This window comes from Eptesicus fuscus, chromosome 16, assembly GCF_027574615.1.
Source record: "Eptesicus fuscus isolate TK198812 chromosome 16, DD_ASM_mEF_20220401, whole genome shotgun sequence".
In the NCBI taxonomy this organism is placed as follows: domain Eukaryota; kingdom Metazoa; phylum Chordata; class Mammalia; order Chiroptera; family Vespertilionidae; genus Eptesicus; species Eptesicus fuscus.
In genome coordinates this window covers 12414136-12429132 of record NC_072488.1, presented here as the reverse complement: position 1 = coordinate 12429132, position 14997 = coordinate 12414136, and the positions used below count along the sequence as shown (strand labels likewise).

Below are 14997 nucleotides of genomic sequence, written 5' to 3'. Positions count from 1 at the left end.
AAACTTCTTATAGTAGAGGTACCACAGCAAAATCAAACTTGGTAAGGAAAGAGACATTTTGTCTAGTCAGACTTTTTTAAACAAAATGGCATGTTTTTCTCCACCAGGCATGCAAAGCACACCATGTTTATATAAACCTCATGTGCTCTGACAAGTCCCACCACCCCCTTCTCTGCCTTCATTCCAGAGACATCTTACTTCATCTGCGAAGCTTTGGGTCTTGTAGACTTAATCTGGTCTTTACCCTTCTGATAATAATACTGAGATAATACGGATTCAAGTCCAAATTTGACACTTTCACTTATATTACAAAAAACAAAAAAGGCCTCTCAGCCAAAAAACACTCCTCTAACAAGCCCTGTGATGAAGTGTTAGTAAACATTAGAAAATTGATTGCAGGCATGAAATATTAAGTTAAAACAAAGAAAATGTTTTCAACATGTCTCAAGCTGGAGTAAAAATATTTTAACCAATATGCTAGAGACTTTCATTAATTCAAAATAGTCTGAAAGTAAAGCTGCAATGAAAAAATAAAAACACCTCTTACTTAAATTCTTTTAGCACATAAAGAGTTGTACTTACTTCACAAAACAGAGAAAAAAGTGGTGGAAAAAGTCCACGTTTGGCAAATTTAACTATTAAGCAATTGTCAAAAGCTAATCTTATTTTCTTTCAACAAATGAAGAATATCCAAATGAGCCTGCAGTTACTCACATGCAGAGCCGAGGGGTCTGGCAGGAATTCAGCATCTTCTCCAAAGATAAAATCAGGGGGCAGCTCTGGGTATTGGGCATTGAAAATTATATCCCCTGAAATAAAAGAAAATGTCAGACCCTTCTCATTTCCTTGTTAAAGTATAACATTCTGAGGAATGCACCAGAAAAACTTCTGGAAGACGTTTATGTTAGACAAAAAAAACAAAAACTGAAAAACACTTTCTGAATGATTAATTCTCCAAACAAAAGAACTGATATCCTCTTTCAAATTAACATCCACAACACGAATCAAAAAATTTTAATCTCCTAACACACTATAAATATAAATACACAGTAGGAAGGTTTAAGCAGCCACATACAAAATATATGGAGATACTTTTGTAGGAGATGTTACTGTCCAATCACTGCCTGCTAATTAACAGGCTTTGAACGAAGACTGATGCTATCAAGATACAGTGCTTTCCTGCAAGAAATTAAACATATAGACCTTTGGTATAATGGAAAGAACATTTGGCTTGGAGAAAAAAAAAGTCAGGTTTATAGCCATAAGGTCTCCTAATTACTTATTATTCAAATCATCTTGGGCAAGTTGTAACTTCTTTACACTTCAGTTTCCTCATCAGTAGAAGTGGGATATAAGATCACTAACTTCACAGATTTGTTGTGAGGATAAAGAGACCAACCACATGTGAGGATAAAAGACCACCATGTACTAGCACGGTGTCTGGTATATAGCAAGCACGCAATAACTGATAAGGGAATACTAGTATTGTTATTACTAGTATTATTTTGAAACATGAGTAATTACAAAGCCTCCTTAGTTGTAAATTCTCTTACCTCTCTGTTCCTTTCCTGTCTCCTCCTTTAGCTCCCCTTTTATTCCCTCCACTCACCCCAAGAATCAGTCCTCACCATTCTGCTAATATAAATAAGCAGATTAGTACGCCAATAATCTAACATATACTGGGTTCTAGTATATAAGAGTATGTATACTTGTGTACTTGCATACCATATATCCATACACACACGTACAGTTATATCAGTCCAATCATTTTTACTGCTTAAACAATGTCTTCATGGTGATATCCAAATTTAAACATTCAGACTTCAGTTCTCCTTTGAGCCTTTCTACCTCTATGTACTATGTATTTCAATGTCAAACTCCACAAGTCTGAAAACATGCTCCTCACTGTCCCTTTTCTAACCCCTCTCTTCCCCTAGCTGACTTCCCTATCTCTAGGGATGGCATTGCTATTCCTTAATCATCATGCTGAAGCTTTGGTATCATCTTCAACCCTACCTGTACCCTTTATACTCATAGAAAACAAAATGTTTCTCATATGGATATGTCCCACTGCTCAGAGCTCTATCCAGGCCCAGATGACCTAGTCCATACATTCATGCATCCAATGAACAAACATTTAAAATCTGCTCTAGGCTCTATGCTGGCACTAAAGACCAAGCAAAGAACTCTGCTCTTGAAGAGTTGGCAGGACTAGAAGAATTCAGTTATGACCATATCCTCTTAAATGGCCTTAAAATACCAGTTTCCCTCCAGCCCATAATACATACTATCACAAAGTAAATCTTCTTGAAGTACCGCTTTGCCCCAAAACTTCCCAGCTAAAAAAAAAAATTTAATTGATTCTCTGATGTCAAATGGAGTGAGGGCAAGCTTTTCCAACTGGCAGTAAGGCTTCCAAAATACAATGTTCCTATTTATTTTTCCATTCTTCTATCTACAAGCCAATACCAATTTTCTATTCCAGTTGATATGATCCACTCACTGACCTTCAAATACTATGACGTGTAGTTGAAATGCTCTTACCCCTTCCTCAGTTCTTATCCATCCTTTACGAGCCTACTTAATTATCTTTTGTTGCATAAAGGCTCCCCTAATAAATTCAGAACTGATCATTGTTCCTTATGAAATTCAACAATACTATTTGGTTATGTCATTCACTTGAGTATTAAAATGTAGTCATATTATTTTTATTGTTTCATTAATTTTTAAAATTCATAATAAACAAACCCTATAATGTGAGCACCGTGATACACACTGTGTCAATACAAAGATAGTTATCCTCAAGGAGCTTACATTTTGTGAGAGAGACAAGACATAAACTTGATCTTCCTAAATATCTTGTAAGCATTCAGAAAACAAACATGCTCTTATATTTATTTCATGTCTCTGACAAAGCAAAATGCAACACATATAGAATAGATTCAAGAAATGCTCAATATATGAAAGAAATTCTATTCTCTACATTGAATATCTAAAGTAAAGATATCTACAGTAAAGAATAAAGTATAGAATAGTTATTACTTCTACCACTTTCTGTAAGGAATAAATTTGAGCAATAATATATCCTTCAGAAGTTGGGTTTAGAATTAAATTATCAAAAGTTAGTACCAAAAGAAAAGTTGGTACAGCCCTGGCTAGTGTTGCTCAATAGTTAGAGCATTGACCCGCCCACTAAAGGGTCACAGGTTCGCTTCCCAGTCAAGGGCACATACCTGAATTGCAGGTTCAATCCCCAGCCCCAGTCGAGGAGTTTGCAGAAAGCAACCAATTGATGTGTGTGTCTCACATCAATGTTTCTCTCTCTTCTCTCTCCTTGTCTGTCTCTGTCTGTCTCTGTCTCTGTCTCTGTCTCTCTCTCTCTCTCTCTCTCTCTCTCTCTCTCTCTCTCTCTCTTCTCTTCTCTTTCTCTCTCCCTCTCTCCCCCTCCTCCTTTCCCTCCCTTCCTTCCACTCTCTCTAAAATAAAAATCAATGGAAAAAATATATTTGGGTGAGGCTTAACAAAAAATAAAATAAAATAAATAAAAGTTACTACAATCAGTCCCTTCATCCAACCCACAATCTGGTTTTCAACTATATCTATTATGAGTTATAAAATTTCTTCAAATCTGCCAACTATAAAACATTAATCCAAGCCAAGATGAAGAAGAACTAGTGAAAACAATACGAATGCCCTGATTACTCATTCTTATTCAACTACACCCAGCATGAACAATTCCTTAGGAGGACATGTACATTAGGATACGTTTTCAAAAGCTCTATGGCTGGCTTACTTTAGTGACCTTTAGAAAAAAAATTCATGAAGTTAATAAAGCAAAGGCATTACAGTTTTGGAAAAAGCCAAGCTGCAATCCATTGTGCCTCAATGCTCAAAAAATAAATAGCATGCTAAATTCCAATAGAAGCAATTTTATTATTTTTGTTTCTATTGAAGACACAAAGCTTGATTTTCAAATTCTCAAAGGAGCATTGTCAGTAATACATAGTATTTCCAAACCACCAAACATTAAAACTCTGATCCAAGGATATTCACTCTTGCCAATTCTATTCAACATTGTACTGCAACTTCTAGCCAGGACACTTAGGCAAGAAAAATTAATAAATGGCATCTACATTGGATATAAAATCCAAAAAAAATAAATAAATAAACTATGAGAACCAATAAGTTCAGCAAGGTTTGCAAAATAAAAGGTAAATGTATAAAATCAATTGCATTTCTATACATTATCAACGAACAATCTAAAATGAAATTAAGAAAGCAATTTCATTTACAACAGCATAAATAAGAATAAAATACTTAGGAATAAACTTAACAAAAGAAATGTAAGATTGTACACTTAAAAACTACAGACATTGTTGGAAAATGTTAAAGAGGCCTACATAAATGGGAGACATCTCATGTCCATGAATCAGAAGACTTAATATTGTTCAGATGACAATACTACCTAAATCAATCTACAGATTGCATATAATTCTTATCAAAATCCCTGCCTGACTTATTTATTGCAGAAATTGACAAACCAATCCTTAAAGTCATATGTATATGCAAGGGATCCAGAATGGCCAAAAAGCAATCTTGAAAAAGCAAGGTTGTAGGACTTACACTTGCCAATTCAAAACTTATTCCCAATTCAAAACCACAATAATCAAAACAGTGTGGTACTGGCATAAGTAGAGACATTCTGATCAATGGAATAGAATTCAGAATCTAGCAATAAACTTTCACATTTATAGTCAATTGATTTTGACAAAGGCCCTAAGACAATTCAATGGGGCAAAGAGAAAATATTGAGTGTTGGCGAGGCTGTGGAAAAATTGGAACCCCTGTGAGCCACGGGTGGGAATGTAAACTGGTGCAGCCACTATGAAAAACAATATGCAGCTCCTCAAAAATTTTAAAATGGAATTACCATGTAATTCAGCAATTCCACCAAAACAAGTGAAATGAGTGTTTCAAAGAGATATTTGTACACTACTATTCCCAAGATAATAGTCTAACTAAAGCAACTGTCCACTGACAGTTAAAAAGATAAACATATACAATGGAACATTAAATTTAACCTTAAAAAGGACATTCTGACACATGATATTACATGAATAACACTTGAGAATGTTATGGTAAGCAAAATAAGCCAGTCACAAAAAGACAAAAACTGTGTGATTCTACTTATATGAAGTACCTCTGTCAAATTCATAGAGACAGAAAGAAGAATGGTGGTTGGCAAGAGCTAGGGGAAAAGGAAATGGGGAGTTGTTTAATGGGTATAAAGAGTTAGTTTTGCAAAATGAAAAGAGTTATGGAGATTGGATGCACAACAATATGAATGTACTTAACACTACTGAAATGTACACTTAAAAACTATTAAGATGTTAAATTTTATATTATGTATATTTTACCACAATTTTAAAAAAATTTTTAGCCCAGCCAGCATGGCTCAGTGGTTGAACACCAACCTATACATTGTCAGACTAAACCAGGAGGTCATGGTTCGATTCCTGGGCAGGGCATATGTCAGGGTTGCTGGCTCGATCCCCAGTGGGGAACATGCAGGAGGCAGCCGATCAATGATTCTCTCTCATCATTGATGTTTTGATCTTTCTCTCCCTCTCCCTTCCTCTCTGAAATCAATAAAAATACATTTTTTTAAAAATTTTTTAATAAAAGGGTCTGCTATGTGAATGTTTGTGTCCCCTTAAAATTCACATGTGGAGCCCCACCGGCATGGCTCAGTGGTTGAGCATTGACCTATGAACAGAAGGTCATGGTTTGATTCCCAGTCAGACACATGCCACATGCCCAGGTTACCAGATGGATCCCCAGCAGGGGGCATAGAGGAGGCAGCTGGTCAATGATTCTCATCATTGATGTTTCTATCTCTCCCTCTCCCTTGTTCTCCAAAATCAATTTACATATATATATATATATATATATATATATATATGTGTGTGTGTGTGTGTGTGTGTGTGTGTGTGTGTGTGTATTTGAAATTTATATGTGGAAACCTAATCCCCAATGTGATAATATTTAGAGGTAGGGCCTTTGGGAGGTGATTAGGTCGTAAGCGAAGGGCCCTCAAGAATGGAATTAGTGCCCTTAATAAAAGACCCAAGAGAGCTCTTTGTGCCCTTCTGCCATGTGAGGTTACAACGAAAAAACAGACTGAACCAGGAACAAGACCCTCACCAGACACTGAATCTGCCAGTATCTTGCTCTCAGACTTCCCAGGCTCCAGAACTGCGAAAAGTAAATGTTTGTTGCTTAAGTCATTCAACGTCTAATACATTGCTATAGCAGCCCAAACAGACTAAGAGTCTTTTCAACAAATGGTGCTGGGACAATGGGATATTCTCATGCTAACCAATCAAGTTGAGTCCCTAAACTATACCAAAATTAACTAAAATGGATCAAAGGTCTAAGTGTAAGAGTGAAAACTATAGAATTCTTTGAGGAAAACATAAAAGTATTATCTTTATAATTAGGTAGTGTTTTCTTACATACGAAATCAAAAGCACAAGCAACAAAAGAATAACTAAGTAAATTGGACGTCATAAAAATGTTACATTTTTTGTCCTTCAAGGACACTGTCTAGAAAGTGAAAAGACAACTCATAGAATAGGAGAAAATATATGATTTGGCAAATCATATGTCTGATAAAGAACTTGATCCCAGAATATATAAGGCACACTTATATATAAGATACCTCAATAATAAAAAGACAACCCAATTTAAAAATGGACTAAGGGTTTAAATAGCTATTTCTCCAAAGTAGATATGGAAATGGCCAACAAGTATATGAAAAAATGCTCAACATCATTAATCATTAATAAAATAAAAATCAAAACCACAATGAGATACCACTTCACACCTATTATGATGGCTACAATCAAAATGACATAGAATAATAGATCTTGGGAGGATGTGGAGAAACTGGAACCCTCATACACTGCTGGTGGGAATCGAAATTGGTACCACCACTTTGGAAAACAGTTTGGCAGTTCCTCAAAATGGTAAACACAGAACCTTATGACCCCCCAGTTCCACTCCCAGGTATATACTCAAGAAAAATGAAAACAGGTTCACACAAAAACTTGCACATGAGTGTTTATAGCAGCACTATTCACACTGACAAAAAGTAGGGGGAAAAAACAATGTCCATCAACTGAAGAATGGATAAATAAAATGTGAGATATGTATGTCATTCAGTTATTTAAAAAAAGGTACTGTTACATGCTACAATGTGGATGAACCTTGAAAACATTATGCTAAGTGAAAACAGTCAAACACAAAAGGCCACATATATTGTATGATTATTGTATAATTTCATTTACATGAAATGTCCAGAATACATAAATCCACAGAAACAGAAAGTAGATTAATGGTTGCCAGGGGCTGGAAAAGGAGGAAATGGGGAGCGACTGCTAAAGAGTACAAGGTTTCTTTTTATGGAGACGAAAATGTGGTGGAAGAGTGCTGAAGGTTGCACAACTTTGTGAACACATTAAAAATCACTGAATTGTACACTTCAAAGAGAGAATTGCATGGTATGTAAATTAAATTTCAATAAAGCTGTTATTTTTTAGTGTGATACAAAAATTTGTCCTACTTTAATCTCAACTTAAACAAATGAACTAGAAAGTATTTACTCAATGGTTCTGAATAAATTTATTTTTTATAAATAAAATCATCTTGAAAATGCAATTAGGGAGTCCGCCCATGTTTAAAACTCTGAAATGAGCTCTTTTTAAAAACAAAGAATATTTTGATAATATTCCCTGAATACTTTAAAGATCTTTCATTTTCAAGAAGTTCCCATATGGATCCTTTTAAACAACAGTACTGGGGAAGTTAATTTCTTTTTTTTTCTTACTTTAGTTGATATTTTTACATTTAAAGCAGCTAAAAGTATTTGACTATACAATATTTTTTAAATAAAAGATGTATACCAAATTATCACACCCTCAACTGGGAGGATCTTTTTAGAGAGAAAGAGAGAAGTTACTATAATATATATAATAAAAACATTATACAGGTATTTTTCAAAACAAGTAAATTTAAATACCTTTCAGAATCTCACTCTTACATTTCAGAATTTCTCAAACTCTTATCTTCAACCTCTAAGATCTCCTGAAACACTGTGCTCAACATCTATAGCCTCTTTGCAATAAAGTGCGTCATTGTTTCCTTGCTATGGAGAACAGTCAGTAAATCAGTCAAGAACATTATTAAAAACCACGATGCACAGATGCACATACTGGACACCTGGGGAGTGATATGGGAAGGAGAAAACACAGCACCTGACCTCAAGGCGGAGATGGTGGAGAAAAGACCAACACAAATCATATAGGAAAGCAATAGCCTCGCATTTCCTTTATTTCACCCTGGAGAAGATGAAAGGAACACAAAGTACAGACTACTCAGATACTGCTTATTTCAACTTTCCAGAAAAAAGAAGAGTAAGCAGGAGGACAAAGAAATAAAAGGGTGACATAAGGTGAGGTTAAAAAAAAAAGTAAAGACACAAAACACCTAGAATGTCTAGCAGTTGTGATCAACTAAAAACAAAATGGTAGTTTCAAGTTTTATTTTTTATCACTCCCTGAAAATGTCCGGGCTACAATACTGGGACCAATGCTTCATAATATGACCCATTCATGAAATCACAGAAATTCCAAAACAAAAAGAGTTGTTATGTATATTAACATATTTCAAGGTAGTTTTTATTTACACACCTGGGCCTTAGAAGCTGACAATTTTAATATATTTTGTTTTTATTTCAGAGAGGAAGGGAGAGGAAGAGAGAGATAGAAACATCAATGATGAGAGAGAATCATTGATCAGCTAGCTCCTGCACGTCCCACACTGGGAATCAAGCCCACAACCTGGGCATGTGCCCTGACTGTGAATCGAACTGTACCTCCTGGTTCGTAGGTCAACGCTCAACCACTGAGCCACTCCAACTGAGCTAGAAGCTGACAATCTTTAGAGGATTTCACTATCGTCTCAGGAAGGCCCCATCCCAGATTGCAGAGTGAGCCATCATCCTGATCCCAGTCACAGAAGGAGCACAGCTTGTCCACAGGCTCCTTTCCCTATTCTTACCACTGAAATAGTATCTCCCTTAAAGTGTGTGTGTGTGTGTGTGTGTGTGTGTGTGTGTGTGTGTGTGTGTGAGAGAGAGAGAGAGAGAGAGAGAGAGAGAGAGAGAGAGAGATAATCCTCACCCGAGGATATTTTTCCATTGATTTTTAGGAAGAGTGAGAGAGAGGAAAAGACAGAGAGAAACATCGATGTGAGAGAAACGTATCGATTGGTTGCCTCCTGCATGAGCCCGACCAGGCTCCTTTCCCTATTCTTACCACTGAAATAGTATCTCCCTTAGTGTGTGTGTGTGTGTGTGTGTGTGTGTGTGTGTGTGTGTGTGAGAGAGAGAGAGAGAGAGAGAGAGAGAGAGAGAGAGAGAGAGAGAATCCTCACCCGAGGATATTTTTCCATTGATTTTTAGGAAGAGTGAGAGAGAGGAAAAGACAGAGAGAAACATCCATGTGAGAGAAACGTATCGATTGGTTGCCTCCTGCATGAGCCCGACCAGGGCCTGGGCCGGGGAGGAGCCTGCAACCAAGGTACGTGCCCTTGACCAGAATCGAACCCAGGACCCTTTGTTCTGCAGGCGGATGTTCTATCCACTGAGCCAAACGGGCTAAGGCGTACCTTAAAGTTTAAATAACTGCCAGGAAAACATAGTTTCAAAGAAATAACTCAAGTGGTAAATAACTGGAGTTTTGCCAATGATGGAAGAATTATTCCTCAGTTGCTACATAAAATGGTTATTTACTGAAACTCCAAGTATGGAAAGTAAGCATCAGACAAGAACCTTGTGGAAATGACAGCTGAAGGAGAGTCTCAATGGGAAGGTGGATTCAAGCAATAATTTGACAAAAGACTTCAGAGAGGTGACTCATTGCCAAGAGTTCTAACTCTTGATAGTGTTTCCTTATACTGATATTTAATCTCTCTCTTTCACTTAAAATTTTATCCACTACTTCTTAGGAATTTATGGAACAATTCTAGTTTCACTTTAATATCATAGACCTTCTACTCCCTTTATACGCAGCTCTTGTGACCTCTCTTTCAACCCCACCATGAGTCACATCTTGACCAGGCTAAATACCCCAGTTTCTTTCACTATTCCTCATATGACTTGGTCTCAATTTATTTTATCATCCATTCCTCTCTTCTCTGTAGGTGTACCAGTTTTGTAAATCCTCTTAGAGGATAATACCCAGAACTAACCATAATCTAAAGAGCACAGAATCAAGTTCAAAAATCCATGCCTTCATTTTAGATACTAACCTTCTATTTAAAAAATACCACTGGAAGTTGAAATAGCTTTCTTTGGCAGACACATCAGTGTTGACTAGTATTATGCTTCCTATCAACTAAGAGCCCCAAGACTTTTATATACATACTAGAGGCCCGGTGCATGAAAATTTGTGCACTCAGAGGGGGTCCCTCAGCCCAGCCTGTGCCCTCTCACAGTCCAGGCCCCTCAGGGGATGCCCATCTGCCAGCTTAGGCCCACTCCCCAGGGGAACGAGCCTAAGCTGGCAGTCAGACATCCCTCTGGCAGCCTAGGAGCCCTCAGGGGATGGCTGACTGATGGCTTAGGCCCGTTCCCCGTGGGGAGCAGGCCTAAGCCACAGTTGGACATCCTTAGCGATGCCATGGAGGTGGGAGAGGCTCCCACCACTGCCGCTGCGCTCGCAGCCATCAGCCCAGCTTGTGGCCGAGTGGTGCTCCCCTTGTGGGAGCACACTGACCACCAGGGGGCAGCTCCTGTGTTGAGCGTCTGCCCCCTGGTGGTCAGTGCACTTCACAGCGACCAGTCGTTCCACTGTTAGGGTCAATTTGCATATTACCCTTTTATTATATAGGATACACTGTTGTTAAGTCACATAGTCTTCGTTTTTCTTTTCTTTTTTTTTTAGTCTTCATTCTTAATTTGGACTGCAAAACTTGAGAATGTACTTCAGGGATTTAAATTTGTCCCTTATATATATTTCAATCTTGTTAGATTTACCTCTCTGTTTACAGCTCAGCATAGTATTCTTAGATTATATTCCAATTTTGGGTTGGTGCTCCCGGTTTCAAGTTATAAACAGACAGGCTGAACATGCTTCTGGAAAACTCTCTCTCTGGCAGACTGAGTTCAATTAATCAGTACCTCATGGGTGCAATCATTTAAATAATATTTACCCAATAATACTACAAACCTAGAACATTCATTACAAGAATACCACAAAGAAACTTATCAAGTCCTCAAAGATATACTCTGCTTTCCTACAAATTCAGATATAGTGCCAATGATTCCATTGTATAGCATGCTTTATGTCTTGAGAGGTAGAATTTCTTTTCCTATATCAAGGAAAAGAATTATGGTATCGGAGAATTGAGATAATTTGTATGACACAGGCCCTCAAGAAATACCTGTTTAAAAAAAAAAAAAAAAAAGGATGATCCTGGCCAGTGTGACTCAGTGGTTGAGTGTCGACCAATGAACCAGGAGGTCACGGTTCGATTCCAGTCAAGGGCATGTGCCCAGGTTGTGGGCTCAATCCCCAGTGGGAGGCATGCAGGAGGCAGCGATCGATGATTCTCTCTCATCATTGATGTTTCTATCTCTCTCTCCCTCTCCCTTCCTCTCTGAAATCAATTAAAATATATATTTTTTAAATATATAAGTGAGGGAGATTAAATGCAAGTCATTTACATTGGCCTCCTTTCCACATAAGACTTCCTTCTATCAGACCCCTAACTCTAGACTGAGACCACATCTAATCTTTCTTTGCATTTCTAGTATCTGAGGTTATGCTGTACAACAGAAATATATTTCATACACATAATTTAAAACTTACTAATGGCCACATAAAAAGAGTAAAAGGAAAAGGGTAAAATTAAGTATTAATTAGCTATTTTTTAATTTATACAGTAAAATTCACTTTTAGAATAGTTATGAATTTTATCACATGCATAGATTCGCATACATAGATTTATATAAATACCACCAAAATTAGGGTAGAACAATTCTATCACCCTCCCAAATTTCCTCTTGCTATCCCTTTGTAGTTAAACTTTCCCACCACTCCTCATCCGCAGCAACGTCTGATACGCACTCTCTCACTTCAGTTTCACCTTTTCCAGAATGTCATACTGAGATAGGATAGTAAGCCAGGACAGTGGAATACGGAAACTGAAACAGACAGTTAAACAGTCAAGCAATTTATTGCCATCTAGTAAATCGAAAATTCTCATATTCTGAAACCAAGGACACTTAAGAGTAAATGGTTTACATTTCTCTTCTCCAAGCAGAGGGTAAATAGCTTAAATCACCCTACTCAAGGAAGACAGAGAGCAGAAATCCAATCAGAACCATTTGCCAACCACACCCAAGAACAAATAAAGTTAAGAGTTTGGTGCAGCAGCATAAAGCTAATTATATTGATATCTACCCCAAGACCTCCCCTAAAAGCCCAGTCTTTAAAAACTATCAAAATGAAGATCCCAACATGTGCCTTCCCTCCTACAAGCATGCCCGAACCTTTCCCCTCTTCTTTCCCCACAGGCATGCATCTCCTAAACTCTAAGGGTTCCCAAAAGACTTGCAACCAGGGGAGCAATTGGGCAGCGGCAGCTCATTCCAGCCTGACCCCCTGAACCTGTCTCTGACTTTTCACTCTGAGTTCAATTAATCAGTATCTCATTCAACCACTGAGTCAAATTATAAGGCCCTGCTCTTATACTTTCTTTACCCATTGTTTTTATTGAGTTGGTTCTTTTCTTATTGTTGACTTTTGAGAGCTCTTTATGTGTTCTGGAAATCTGTCCTCTGTAAGATATGTTATTTGTAATTCCAGTAACAATATAAATGGAACCACATAGTATGTAACCTTTTGAAACTGGCTTTTTTCACTTAGCATATGGTATTTAAGAAACAGCCAAATGTATTGATACATTTAAGTACATGTATCAATCGTTTGTTCCTTTTTATAGCTGACTAGTATCCCATTGTATGGATGTAGCATAATTTCTTTATCCATTTACCCCAATGAAGGATATCTGAGTTAGTTCTGTTTTTTTATTATGAATAAAGCTGTTACAAACGCCCATGTACTGTACATGCTGTGTGAATATAAAATTTTCATTTATAGAAAAATGACTATCATTTCTAGATAAATACTTAAGAGTGGAATCACTAGGTCATATGAAGAAGTATATATCTTTAACCTTAAAACAAACTGCCAAACTGTTTTCCACAATAGCTGTTCCATTTAACAGTCACACAAATAATGCATGAGAGTTCCAATTGCTACACATTCTCACCAACACTTGATATTGGTGAAATTTGCTGTTGTTATTGTCCTTATTATTTTTAGTCCTTCTAAGAGGTGTGTCATGACATCTCATTCTGGTTTTAATTTCTATTTCCCTAATGATTAATGAAGTTAAGCATCTTTTCATATGCTTATTTGCTATCTGTATACCTTCTCTGGTGGAGTGTGTTCAAATCTATTGTCCATTGTTTTTTATTCAGTTGTTTCTTTTCTTATTGTTAACTTTTTTTTTTATCCTCACCTGAGGGTATTTTTCCATTGATTTTGAGAGAGAGAGGGAAAGACAGAGAGAAATATTGATGTGAGAGAAACACACCTATTGGTTGCCTCCTGCACTCGCCCAGAACAGGGCCTGGGCCAGGGAAGAGCCTGCAACCGAGGTACATGCCCTTTTCCGGATTGAACCCAGGACCCTTCAGTCTGCTTGTCAAAGCTCTATCCACTGAGCCAAGCCAGCTAGGGCTTATTGTTGACTTTTGAGAGCTCTTTGTATGTTCTGGAAATCTGTCCTCTGTCAGATATGTTATTTGGAAGTATTTTCTCCCACTGTGCCTTATCTTTTCATTCTCTTAACAGTATCTTCAGCAGAGCAAGTTTCTAAATTGATGAAATCCAATTGATTAACTTTTTTCTTTGATGAGTTGTTTTTCATGTTGTATCTGAGAATTCATTGCCTAACTAAAGTCACAAAGACTCCATCCTATGTTGTCTTCTCAGAGCTTTATAGTTTGAAATTTTACATTTCAGAATGTGATTTGAGTTATTTTTTGTACATGGTTTAAGATAAAGATCAAGATTTTTTTTTTGCGTACAGGTGCCCAATTGTTCTAGCACCATTTGCTGAGAAGACTATCCTTTTTCCATCAAAGTGTCTTTGCATTGTGAAAAATCAATTAATCATATGTACTATTATTCTAAGGTTCTATTATTTACCTTTCAATTTAGTTTTACTGATCTGTGTCTATTCTTTTTCCCATACTGCACTGCCCTTGAAAATGAGTCTTAAAATTAAGTAGTTTAACTTGTGCAACTTTGTTCTTCTTTTCAAAATTTGCTTTTCTAAGTCCTTTGCCTTTCCAAATAAATTTTAAAATCATCTTGTCAATACCTATAAAATCCTGCTGGGATTTTGATGGATATTACACTAAAACTATAGATTAACTAAGGGAAAATTGACTTAACTATATTCTGTCTTCTAATCCATAAATACATATTTCCATTTATTGACGTTTTTTATTCCTTATATCTGATATAGATCCTGAACATATTTTACTAGATTTATAACTAAACTTTTCTTTGTTTTTTTTAGAGGGTAGCTATTTTAAAGGCATTGTTTGTAAATTTTCTTTCCAAATGTTCTTGCTAGTATAAAAATAAAAATAAAAAGGCTGTTTTTCCTATATTGACTTGTATCCTGAAATCCTGGAAAACTCACTTATTAATTCTAGAAGTTTTGAAATTTCTTGGAATTTTCTACATAAACAATCATGTCATATGTGAATAGAGACAGTTTTATTTATTTCCAATCTGTATGCCTTTTATTTCTTTTTCTTGCTTTATACAATGCCTATGCCTTTCAGTGTAATGT

The 14997-nt window shown here is 36.6% G+C and overlaps 1 protein-coding gene across 2 annotated transcripts in view; it reads right to left on the bottom strand.

Annotated features, from left to right (window-relative positions):
* Nucleotides 1–14997, bottom strand: part of BABAM2 (BRISC and BRCA1 A complex member 2) — a 356468-nt gene that overhangs the window by 289652 nt on the left and 51819 nt on the right. For both annotated transcript variants that reach the window (XM_054727885.1, XM_008162284.3), the window contains exon 4: nucleotides 715–809. In XM_054727885.1, the coding sequence (XP_054583860.1) occupies nucleotides 715–809 (95 nt within the window). The remainder of the gene's footprint in view (nucleotides 1–714; nucleotides 810–14997) is intronic.